This window comes from Notechis scutatus, chromosome 2 (genome assembly GCF_049901735.1).
Source record: "Notechis scutatus isolate UNSWTSFEM ecotype Mainland chromosome 2, rNotScu1.2, whole genome shotgun sequence".
Taxonomy (NCBI): domain Eukaryota; kingdom Metazoa; phylum Chordata; class Lepidosauria; order Squamata; family Elapidae; genus Notechis; species Notechis scutatus.
Window position 1 is genome coordinate 192,170,976 of NC_142010.1, and position 12,956 is coordinate 192,183,931.

A 12,956-nucleotide genomic window follows, 5' to 3' on the forward strand; every position below is an offset into this window, starting at 1 on the left:
TAATTAGTTCATCTTTGATGCTTTAGTGTACATTGGTTTCCTAAGGATGATTTCTGAAATAAACTGCCAGAAGCTCATAGTGAATGCGTCAACATACAAATGCTATAAATAAATATGTACAATTTTTAGGGTATAAATAAAAATAAAATACATTCAGATTTAATATGGGGTAGAAAGATGTTAATTCCATCATCCCCAGTCAATCTGTTCACCTCATCTGGGAGATGTCTTCACATTGTATTAATGGAGGTAGCAAATACTTATTTTTATAACATGCCATTAGCTGCATTTAAATAGTTCAGCGCCCCCCTTTAAAAAAAAATGGCATACTATTTTGTTGCAATTTAATGCTAGTTTCAGTTGAAAAGATTTATGGGACTTCCATCAATCAAGGATTATGCCAGGTTTTGATTGCATGTCAAAGGCAAGCATGCCCCAAAAATAGATGGCATCAGAGCCTGTTCTGGGAGGTGGTTTGAGAATTTTACATAATAGCAATAGCACTTAGTGCTTTACAACCCTCTCTAAGCAGTTTACAGAGTCAGCATCTTGGCTCCGACAATCTGGGTCCTCATTTTACCCACCTCGGAAGGATGGAAGGCTGAATCAACCTTGAGCCTGGTGGGATTTGAACTGCCAAATTGCAGGCAGCTGGCAGGCAGCAGAAGTAGCCTGCACCGAGGCTCATGAAATGGGTGCAGATTTTGCCACTTAAAATGTCCAGTCATCAAAATTGTAAATGAGAGGGCCAAATATTAAAGCCCATCTAAATTGGGAGTGACAAGAAGCTGCTGTAAAGCAGAGTACACTGATATCAGTCATAGAGGTAACAAAAAAAATATTTTTTTTTAATTTCTGAAATGGCAATTAAGAATTGAAATTTAAGTTGAACTAATAACTGCCAAATTAAATTTACAGATATATTAAGAAGTGGAAGAGAGGAATCAATCACAGTATGACTCCATAGCGCATGTCAAGTTGACCATATATCTGCTTAATAAGCCAAAGCATCAATGATACTTTGCTATTCCCTTTATGCAAGAGCAAGCCAATTTCATCCAAATCACAAAACTATGATTTACAGCTTTAACAAACCGATGTATTAATGCAAACAATAGGTTCATTGCATTCCAAAGCCATTAAATCATGGCTTTCCAGTTCAGATGAAAGAAGCTGTGTTTTACTTATGCAAAAAAAAAAAAAAAAAAAGGCGTGGGGGGAGGAAGGGATTACATGCACTCAAAAGAAAAGATTTATTGATATTTCAGCTTATTAAAGCAATCCCTGAAATATAACGCTGCTATATTAGAGTGGCTTTTGAAAGCAGAGCAAGTATAAAATGTAGTCATTTCTTACAATCCAACATCACTATGTGAAAGAAGATTGATTTCAATAGCTTATCCTCACAACTCCAGTGGAATTAAAATAGGTCTATGCTATGGCATATCTAACTAAAATAAAGATCACTCGGTTATAAGTAAGTTCAGAAGTTTCTCATGCAATGTTGGGCTGTTAGCCACAAGATGATGCTGTTGTATTTGTTATAGAAAATCCAATCTTCTTTTAGAAAGTAGGCAAAGGATTCAATATAAATCTTCCAAAAGCCCATCTTCCTCTGCTAAACATTTCCCCCTGCTAAAAATTCTTCAAAGGGCTTATGATTCCATTTCTCTTTGCTATAGACAATCATTTTAATTTAGTTTTCATAGATACTGCTAAAATAATGTTTACGTGCCATAGCTTACATCTGGTTCAACTGACTTATTTAAGGGACCAGATCTTCCATTTCAAACTTGCAATATAATTGCTCACACACAGGTAACAGAAGGGAAAGATTAAAAATTAAATCGTGAAAATAGCAATGAGCACACACCAGATTTACCTAAAGATATAAATAATGTAATAAGATAGAAAGAAAGAGGATAGGATGCCCAGAAGCAACGTGGCTAGTTTTAATCACAGTGGATGCAATGTTAGTAGACCTGAATGACCAAGGCTTAGGACAGATTGTCATAGAAGAGTCTATCTATGTGATTTCTAAGGATCGACACTCACCATAATCAGATCAAATCAATTCCCCCCCAATTAGGTTTTATATGTATTTATCAACTCATATACACACAAATAGACACTTTATTATCCAAGAGTAAGAAATCTATGGCTGTTCAGAATTAAAACTCGTTGCACGCTTCACTTTGGCTACGCTACCATGGCTGAACTGTAATTCAACATTTCAACAGCAACAGATAGTCCTCTTCTGCAACCTGTTAGTAAAGACTTTTATGTCCTTGTAACTTTAATGTAATATAGTGCAAAGATATTTATTTTTATAGTTGGCTACACAGTCAGCCAGATATTTAGACAGGATTTGGCCTTTTGATCCATCTGTAAGTCCTTCCCAAGGACATAAGATAGGCCAAAGCTGTTGTTTGATGGTATTAAAGATGTTGTCACAGTATATAAAGATATTAAAGGTACTGTCACAGTTTGTAAGCTGTTCCAAGTAAAGCTGCCTTTTGCAATTGACTGATAGTCATTTTGTTGATGTCAATGGTGATTATTATTATTACATTAGGATATTTTCTCCTTTTAAGTTTTATCCATGCTATTTGGTACCAGCTTCTTTTAAAGCTATTATTTCTTCTTTAAATCCTTTTTTAGCCACTATTATTTCACAACACATTTGATTTTCAAATAAACACAATTCCTGCAAGAATATCAGTGCATTGGCTTTTCCTTCTCTCGCTTTAATTGTTCCCTGTAAATTAGAGATTTTGTTTAATACCTGTTTAACAGACAATTACTTTGAAAACAATCTCATCTTCTTGAGATAACTGAGGAAGTTACCCTTCTAATGTTAATTTTTAGTTAACTACATATCATCTGTGTATATAGATAAACCTGACTGCCAACATTTATATTTGTACCACGGGAAATAATAAAAATATCACTTTGTTTCCTGTGGTACAAATATAAATATTGGTAGTCAGAAAATCACACTACTTGAACATTCGTCACTTTCTTCTCTCCTTTTTCTCTTGTTGATTGGCATTATTTTAATTCTGCCCTTACGAAGAGCTCTGGAGTGGTTGAAAGTCTGTAGTCTACTTTCTAATCTCAAATTAACCTAAAATGAGTTTTGGAACAGATCTGGCAGTACTGTATCTACTGTACAGGGTAAAAATATGGAAGCAAAAGAGCTGAACATACATAGCAGCCTTTCCCAAATCCTCAGATATATTGCAGGAGATTTCTGGAATCTGCAACTCGGGTGACTAAAGACGTGATGCCTGGTAATTTTGGGAGCAATCTGAATGTATCAGATGTATACACTAAAAGTATTGATTTACTTTAGATGAAAGCTATTTTACAGAACAACAAAAATATTATCAACCCAAATGTAACAACCTGAGTGCATAAAGTAAATCTTCAGATGGTACAATTTGTGATGCCAACCATAAATGAACAGGGAGACACTTCTATTATCAGGGTCAGGAATACCTTCTCTTAGGAGACTGTAAACGTCTACAGCAGGGATGTCAAACTCAAGGCCCAGGGGCCAGATTCGGCCCACAGGGTGCTTAGATCTGGCCCGTGGGGCCACCCTAGAAACAGCAAAGGACCGGCCTGTGGTGCCTCTGCCAGTGAAAATGGAACTTGTGAGGGCCATGTGCAGCTCTCCTGAGCTCTGTTTTTGCTGGCAGAGGGTTGCAGGAAGCTGTCGCAGCCGAAAACTGAGCTTGGGAGCCTGTTTTCACTGGCAAACCTGTTTTCACTGTTTTCGGGCCACCACAGGCACCCCCCGACACGAGTGACATCGAGCTGGCAATGGCCACCCACACCCACCCCAAGATCAAACACAACCCTGATGCGGCCCTCAATAAAATCGAGTGAGACTCCTGTTCTTGAGACCCAGCCTCATGAAGAGGACATCCCCGCTTTTCCCAGATCAGTACATAAAGAAGCTGACCAATCAAATATCCAGGCCAAGTAGACTTTTACATTTTAGCACAAGTGTTGAATTTTGTTGTACAGCATCCTGGCCTTTTGAACTGCAAAAGTATTTTTGCAATAGGCTTCCTCCTTAACTACTTTGCACTCTAGCTGCAGCCTATGGTCTAACTAACTCCTAAGGCAGGGATCCCCAACCTTTTCGACGCCGCGGCCCGGTTCCGGCATCAGCTGGGCGCCGCGGCCCGGTACCGGCGTCAACTGGGCGCCGCCATCTTTTATGACGAAAGCGCTTCCGGTGACGTCACCGAAGCGCTTTCGTCAAAAGATGGCGGCGCAGCGCTCGGTGAGCTTTTCGGGTAGAAATGGCTTTCTACCCGAAAAGCTCACCGAAGCGTAGCGCCGCCATCTTTTTGATGAAAAGCGCTTCCGGTGAGCTTTCTACCCGGAAAAGCTCACCGGAAGCGCTTTTTACCAAAAAGATGGCGGCGCCAGCAACCAGCGGCCCGGTAAGGCTTGTTCCGCGGCCCGGTACCGGTCCGCGGACCGGCGGTTGGGGACCCCTGTCCTAAGGCATGCCCATCTAAGGTATACAGTACTGTAATCATTTGGACTAGAAACTTGGACTTTACTAGTGCACTTTCAATATTACGCAAAAATCACAGGGGGCATAACCTCACACTGACAGCAGGGAAGTTCAAAAGTAATGTTGGAAAGTATTATACTTCACAGAAAGAAGAAGTGGGAGCTTAGAACCAACTTCCAGCGGAGTTAGTGGGTCAGTTATCAGTAACTGAGTTTAAACATGCTTGGGATAAACACTTGTCCATCATCCAACAAAAATAAAAAATTAAATAAACGTTAATAAAATATATGTATAATTAAAAATGATAATGAATATAATAATACTGTATATATAACAAAGTGAAAAGAAAACAAACCAAAAAACAAACAAAAAAACTCAAAGCACAGACTCAATAGACTACTACCGTGTTTCTCATATAATAAGGCCGGGTCTTTTTTTTTTTTTTTGAGCCCCTGAAAAAATGGCTAGGCCGTCTTTTCGGGGGTGACTTAATTCCCCCCCCCCCTTGCATCTTTGGGTGGGCAGGCGGTGACAGCTTGGATGTTGACCTCGGCATTGGTGGGGCACTTCGTACCGGGATCAACACAGGCAGCACCATATCTGGGTGTGCAACAAAAGTACTTCCTAATGGCAAGCCCCCCCCACCATTCCCCCCCTTTTCGCATGTTTTAATATAGGCCTTAATTTGGGGGGAGGGGCTTAATTTCATTTCATGCCTATAAAACATGCTGGGACTTCCTATTGGGGGAGGCCGTATTGTTGGAGAAACAGGGTAGGTCTTTTTCTGCTATTAGTTTTCTCTGTATCTATCAACTCCTGCAACTGGGATATCCTGGCCAAAACATAGAACAAACAGATACCTTTAAGAAAAGAGGCACATTTTTCAAAAAAAATTGAGGAGAAACAGTCTATCATTATAGTACTGGCCATCGTGTTCTAAGAAGAGACATCAGCTTATAATATTCAAGGGGCTAAAGTGAAATAATCTAATAGTACTGCCATTAGAGGCAGTCTTCGACTTACAACAGTTCATTTGGTGACCGTTCAAAGTGACAACAGCCCTGAAAAAAAGTAACTTACGCCAGTTTTTCACACTTACATCTGTTGCAGCATCCCCCATGGTCATGTGATTAAAATTTTGGATGCTTGGCAACTGGTTCACATTTATGACGGTCGCAGTGTCCCAGGATGATGTGATCATCTTTTGGGACCTCCTGACAAGCAGTGTCAAAGGGGGGAAGCCAGATTCACCTCACAACCGTGTTACTAACTTAACAGCTGCAGTGATTCACTTAACAGCTGTGGCAAGAAAAGTTGTCAAATGGAGCAAAACTCACTCAACCAGTGTCTCAGCAACATAAATTTTAAGCACAGTTGTGCTCGTTAATCGAGGACTACCTGCATTTTTAACCATTAATCCAATACTATTTTTGGCTTGTGATAAAGATAGGACTGCTTCTAGTTTAGCAGCATGACCTAACCCAACAAAAGATACCTGCAACAAAAATTGGAGTTCGTTTCTTTCTGATTTCCAATGTTCTGCCTGAGACCTAAACTCTTCTTCTGCCACTTTCATGATCTCTGACTCTATCACGTTCTTCTGTTCCTTCTGGCATTCCAATGTCTCCTTGGTGTAGACACAGGGTAAAATGAACTTAATCGTAACATACTGTAGGCTTTACATATAGCTATATAAATATATACAGACGGGAATTAATTAAAGCTATCAAACATTGTGTTGTAGATCCATGTTATTCCCATTTCCTAATTTTACCCAGGGAGAGGAGAAAACCATTTTATATACTGAGAGCATTTGCATCAAGACAAATTCCTTGTGTGTCCAACCACATTTGGCCAATAAAGAACTCTATTCTATTCTATTCTATTCTATTCTATTCTATTCTATTCTATTCTATTCTATTCTATTCTATTCTATTCTATTCTATTCCATTCCATTCCATTCTATTCCATTCTATTCCATTCCATTCCATCCCATCCCATCCCATCCCATCCTATCCTATTTATGAGGTTTCCAGTGCACTCGGTGAATCAGTTGGAATGGATTCTACCTTTATTCAGATATAGTACAGGTTGTCCTCAACTTACAACAGTTCACGTAGTGACCATTCAAAGTTAACAACAGCACTAAAGAAAGAGGTTTATGACCATTTTTCACACTTATGACCCTTACAGCATCTCCATTGTCACGTGATTTACATTCGGATGCTTGGCAACTGGCTCACATTTATGACAGTTGCAGCGTCCCGGAGGGTACATGATCCCCCTTTGCGACCTTCTGACAAGCAAAGTCAATGGGGAAGCCAGATTCACTTAACAACCGTGTTACTAATTTAACCAATGCAGTGATTCACTTAACAACGGTGGCAAGAAAACTCGTAAAATGGGCCAAAACTCACTTAGCCAATTTCTCACTTAACAACATAAATTTTGAGCTCAATTGTGGTCGTAAGCTGAGGACTACCTGTAGTTGAAACTACTAAGATTTAAGAAAAAATAATATTTTTGGCTACACTGAAGGGAAAGTGAAACATATCTTTCTTTAATAAGCAAGAAAAACTGCCGTTGTATCTGAACAAACCACAGTTCCAATCTTTCTGCTTGCAAATCAAAATTCTACACTCTTGTTTAATCCAGGTTTGAAATTCTGCCTTGGGCAAATAATTTACCACAGGGACAGCAACATTGGTCACTATAAACATTATTGAATTGCAACTCCCATCAAGCCTTTCCTGTAGAGAGAACAGGTAGTGCTGATGGGAACTGCAGAGCAAAAGCTACTGAACACAATGTCCATCTCTGCTTTGTGGATCAGATTAATTTTTAACATGTGAAAATCCCCCACTCTTTTCTGTCTCTCAACTGACCCTGCTAAATTCAGCTACAAAATACTACTTTTTCTTTCATGAAACATTTGCATTAAACTGCTGGCTACCTTGGACAAGAAAGTCCCCACCCAAAGAACATCAACTATACTCTCAGATGAGTGTAGGTTACATTCTTCAATGTCTTGGACGAAACAAGAAATGCAACTTAAAAGAATACCACATGCTAGACCAGGCATGTCCAATTTGTGACCCATTGGCCACGTATGGCCCCGGACAGCTAATAATGCCACCCCACCAGATTGTACACTTTTAAAAGTGGTGCGGTGGCCTACAGGTGGAGCTCTCGCCTCACAATCAGGAGGCTGTGAGTTTGATCCTAGGTAGAGAATCAACCTATTTTTCTCTTTGTGCAAGATGGGAATGTATCTGCTGAATATAACTCCGCATTGGTAACAGGAAGGTCATCCGGCCAGTAAACACTCAGTTGCCCAGACTCCATCCTGCAAGGGATTAGCCGGTCATTAAAAGAAGATGACCAGATTGTACACTTTTAACATTATGTGAGTTATATACATTAACTATATTGTATCTTTTATATGTGGCCCAAGACAATTCCTTTTCACTCAGTGAGGTCCAAGCAAAACAAGAGGTCGGATATCCATGCTCTAGACCAGTGGTCTGTGGACCTCTGGGGGATCCATGAAGACTTGAAGAAATGTTATTATTTAAATCTTGAGTTATGTCTTGGGAGTCCATTGCCACAAAAGTTATTTAAAGGGGGTCCATGGTGAAGAAAAGATTGAGAACCACTGCTCTAGACTCTTCACTGGCCAAGAACCATTAAGACGTTTTTCCTTCACCTCAAGTAACACTGTCATGTCAAAGAAAAAAATCAATCTCCCACTTAATTATTTAGCTTTTAGCAGTTTGCTTACCTCTTTGCCTGAAAAATAAGACTTACTATATTTGGACAGGAAAAGAATCCTGAATTTAAAATATTTTCCCCCACATTCTGCAGAGCAAGACTCACCTCTCCCTGTCACTGTGTTTTAGAAAACATAAAATTATCAACTCAATTTAAAGGTAAACCCGTTGCCAAAAGGCAAAATATTCCTTCAGATAAAGTCAGTTCCAGAATGTTGCAAGTGCTAAACTTTCTGTTTTCCTTCTCTCAGTGAATCCCTCTTTAGTTTGTGTCGTATCTTTTAAACTGCAAGATTCTTTTTTTGAACCCAAGAAATTTTTTTTTGTGGAAAAAACTGAGCAGAAAATACTGTGCTAATAAGAATATGTGTTTATGTTCTTCTGAACCATAAAGTTTCTATTAAATACAGCAACAACCATCAGAATGGGTCAGAAAAATGGCAACAGCACTGCCCCTTTGTACATGTTGATGCATACCATAGAGCAGTGTTTCTCAATCTTGACCACTTGCAAGATGGGTGGACTTCAACTCCCAGAAGTCTGTGCTGTCTTAAGCCTTGCCCCTTTGTACATACATGCTATGATGACATAGAGCAGTGTTTCTCGACCTTCATCACTTGAAGACAGGTGGACTTCAGTTCCCAGAATTCCCCAACCAGCTAAGCTTGATGATGATGGTTATCATTGAAGCTCTTTACTCTATTGGCAGTGTTTTCCTCAACCACTAGACCAAGAGTGTCAAACTCGCAGCCCGCGGGCCAGATGCACCACGTGTTGACCCCGACCCCGCCCAGTTTAGCGAAGGGGGAAAAAGTCCCGATATGTCATGTGACACCACCGTGATGATGCAAGTTTGACACCCCTGCACTAGATCAAACTGGTCAGCTGGGGAATTCTGAAAGCAGAGGTCTACCCCTCTTCAAGTGGTCTAAAGTTGAGAAACATTGACCGTATAGAACTCCAATGATAACCATCATCATCCTTCCTGAACTTCCTGAAGACACCACTAAATAAAGGCTTACCTTCAAAATGTCATCCAATCTCATCCTTTCCTTCAAAAGGGTTTCATATTCAGCATGACAGGTACCAATAAGCAACTCCTTTTCTGATAACTCATTGATCAATCTTCGCTGTTTTTCATCCCACTGACACTTATTGATGTGAAATGCTTTCTCTGCCTCATTCAATTTCTGCTGAAGAGCTCTGATGGTTTCTGTTGAAAAGACATGCAAGGTGATTCTCAAATACAATTAAAATCTGTATTAAAGTAGTATAGGTTCTTCTCCAACAATATGCAAAAAGCAACAAACCAAAGATTTTACAGTGAACATTGCCATAACTATTCTATTGAAAACAACAATCCTTTCAAATTTGCCATTTTACATTAACAACACAAAAAAAACAGGTGAAAAAGCCATTTCTATCAATGAAGATGTTTTGGTATACATGTTTGTTACACAAAAGAGCCAGTTTGATCTAGTGGTTAATGCAGGGGTCCCCGAACTTGGCAACTTTAAGACTTGTGGACTACAAGTCTTAAAGTTGCCAAGTTTGGAGCCCTCTGGGTTAAGGCATCAGGCTAGAAATTAGGAGAACCAAGAGTTCAAATCCTGCCTTAGCCATGAAAGCCAGATGGGTGACCCTGGGCCAGTCACTTTCTCTCAGCCCAACCCACCTCACAGGGTTGTTGTAGGAGCAAGGAATCTTGAAGATACCACAGGTATCTACCTAAGTGGCCAAGGCTGACAGTAAGATGTGTTAGACAGATATTGTCCAGCAATGTCTTATCAAGAACATAGTAAAATAGACAGACACATATGGGGCCAATCTACAGCTCTAACAAGGAACATGTAGCTTTTTTACATAAACATTCTACATTAAACAATTGCAGGAATGTAGGAACAGATAATATTGGTCAGAAAAAAAATGAAAATTTAATTGATGTTTGGAAAAGAGTAAATTTAAAGGAAGGAAAAATGCTACTAGTTGTATGTAAATTATGAATTTGCTTAACTGGCATCAGTTTATTATAATTGGAAAACAAATAATCCACTAGTTTAAAGCTGCTATTCAGCCAAGTATACAACATAATTATCATGTTAATATCTTTTTAATTACATAGTAATAAACATTCAACAAAATCACAACAATTTCAAAATTATGTACCAGTTCTGCAAGGACTTTGGGACCAAATATTTTCCCATCTTAAATTTATATAGACACTCACTCTCTTGTTATTAAAAAAAATGAGATTACTGAGAATTTTTTTAAGAAATCCAGAAATATTTCCAAATTAATAAGCATGTAGAAATTGAAATACGTAAAGCATAGAATGCCATGAAGCTACTTATAAATATTACTCTATTAAACATGAGCAAGAAAAAAGAAAAAGGAATGGAATGAAGTGTTAGAATCAGGGCCCAAGAAAAACAATAATTCTGATGTATTTTCTGCATTAAAGTATAAGAGATATTAGTGATGGGTAATAAAATATTACTAAATATATAAGATGTAGTAAATGTGGATATTACAAATGTCAGTCTTATGAATCATTTTTCTAAACTGTTAGCACCTGCTATTAGAAAACAAAATAAAATCAAAAAAATGAATCACAGATACAAATAGAATTCTTTTTAACCAAGCAAAAATGTAGAAGTTACAAATTAAATATTACATTACATTTTATACAAAAATAGACTCTAAGTTCAGAATCAATGAAACTGACTATGAAAATGCGTCAGTTTAAAAACTCTAAATCTGAGAAATTAAGTAAGGAACATAATAATGATCTTAACACAACAATGAGTATTGGTAGTAAAATGCAAAAGACCCAGGAGATTCAGACCTGAATATTATAACCTGAATAATAATAATTCCCTATTTATGCCTGGAGAACACGGTTACTGAATTATGTTCACAGAAGAAATGTTCACAAATCTGTTCATTATTGAAAATGTTCTGAATTTTACCTTGCAGCTGTTCTATTTGTTTGTTTGCTCCGCCTAATTTTTCTTCTGATGAATACCGTTCTATACCAACTTCTTTCCTTGCTACAGCTAATTCATACTCCAGACTTTGTCGGACAGCTTCACCCTTCTCAACTTCTGCTCGCAGTTTTGCAATCTGGCTTTCATAATTTGACAGCTATAAATGAAATAAAAAAATTTTTAAAAAAAATTACAGGTTACTCATACATCATTTTTTTGAATACTCATATTCTGTAACTCTTTAAACTCAGATGCCTTGAAACGAATTGGGTTGAAGGGTCTGTGAAAATTTTCCTTTTTTTCCTTTCACCTATTATTATGATGCCAAAATGCCTTTACATGATTGTTAAATTACCTACTTGGAAATTAACATATTTACTGTAAAACATTACAAATCCATAAAAATCAAAACAAAATCTTGAATTGTATGTCCTCCTCTCTGCAGTGTTTTTCCCTGTCGGGAATAAAACAGTTGATGAATCTCCAGTCTAGAAATAAAGCTGTTGAGCTTTTGGATTTGAACACTAATGCACAGAAAGGATACTCTTTATAATGCCTTTAAATGCAAAAGGGTTTTCCAATGATAAAACAGTTTTAATTTGTCATCTCCTGCTACAATAGCTCCAGACAAAAGCATGTGTTGATATTTCACAGCCATAAAAGCTTGCATTGTCTTTTCCTCTTTGGAAGTGTATATTCTTTCTGAAGCTCTCTTCCAGGACAATTCTGTGCCATCAAAGCTAAGGATCTACTGTGCTGTTTCATCACTTTCACTGATAGCTTCTTTTAACATCAGGATGCAGGTCTTTGCTGCATTTCTATTACCACCAGCAACTTCACAATTCACTTTCAAGTTCTGAAAATTAGAACGTGAAAGTCAACATCTATTGAATTACCACAAAGTTTATATGAAACTCATCATACTTCCACTCACAATGTCCATAACTTTTTCACTTCAAATGTTCATTTCATTTGAATGCTGCTTTGTTAGCTGATTTTAAGTTCGTTAATTGTTGAAGTGTTTTTTCATTGTTGAATAAATGAGACTTACAGTAGCTCATATGCAATGGAAGACAGGCTTTGCACATCAAAACTCTTTTATTATTTTCATTTTCTGCTCTAAATCATTTTAGGTAGTCCTTGACTACCTAATTAGCAACTGTTCAAACTTACCACAGTGCTGAAAAAGTAGATTTGCAACTATCCTTGAATTAAGTAAAGTGAATTGGGGAGCCAGTATTAATTTACAAGTCATAGTAAACGTAAGGCTGCATTGAACAACTGCAAGTGATTTTTTTAACAACCATGGTGGAACTGGCATCATAAGTCGGACATGGTCATGTGATGTTTCACTTAACAATTGCATTGCTTACAATGATCCCAATTGCAGTTTTAATGTTAAGTAAGAACTTACCAGCCAGGCCTATATTCTGATTATTGCATGATCACTTTGCAATCATCACTGCAATGCAGTTCAGCATAAAATAACATTGGAAATTGCTTTATTTTAAAATATTCCACTTTTGAAAATTGGTGAGCTTATCTTAGCACCCCAATTTTATAAGGACTGTGGGAGATTACCAATTCATATTTGTGAAGGAAGAAGATAGGTAGCTTTTTGAAGCTATTTTTTCTGGGTTGGTTTTTTTTTTTTTGCATGAG

At 37.9% G+C, this 12,956-nt stretch overlaps 1 protein-coding gene across 4 annotated transcripts in view; it reads right to left on the minus strand.

Annotated features, from left to right (window-relative positions):
* Positions 1–12,956, minus strand: part of CCDC171 (coiled-coil domain containing 171) — a 200,773-nt gene that overhangs the window by 181,277 nt on the left and 6,540 nt on the right. For 3 of the 4 annotated variants that reach the window (XM_087957657.1, XM_087957653.1, XM_087957654.1), the window contains exons 4-6: positions 11,277–11,451; positions 9,330–9,520; positions 6,033–6,164 (exon numbers count right to left, since the gene is read on the minus strand). In XM_087957657.1, coding sequence (XP_087813783.1) covers positions 6,033–6,164; positions 9,330–9,520; positions 11,277–11,451 — 498 coding nt within the window. The remainder of the gene's footprint in view (positions 1–6,032; positions 6,165–9,329; positions 9,521–11,276; positions 11,452–12,956) is intronic. The other variant, XM_087957656.1, reaches the window with a different exon arrangement.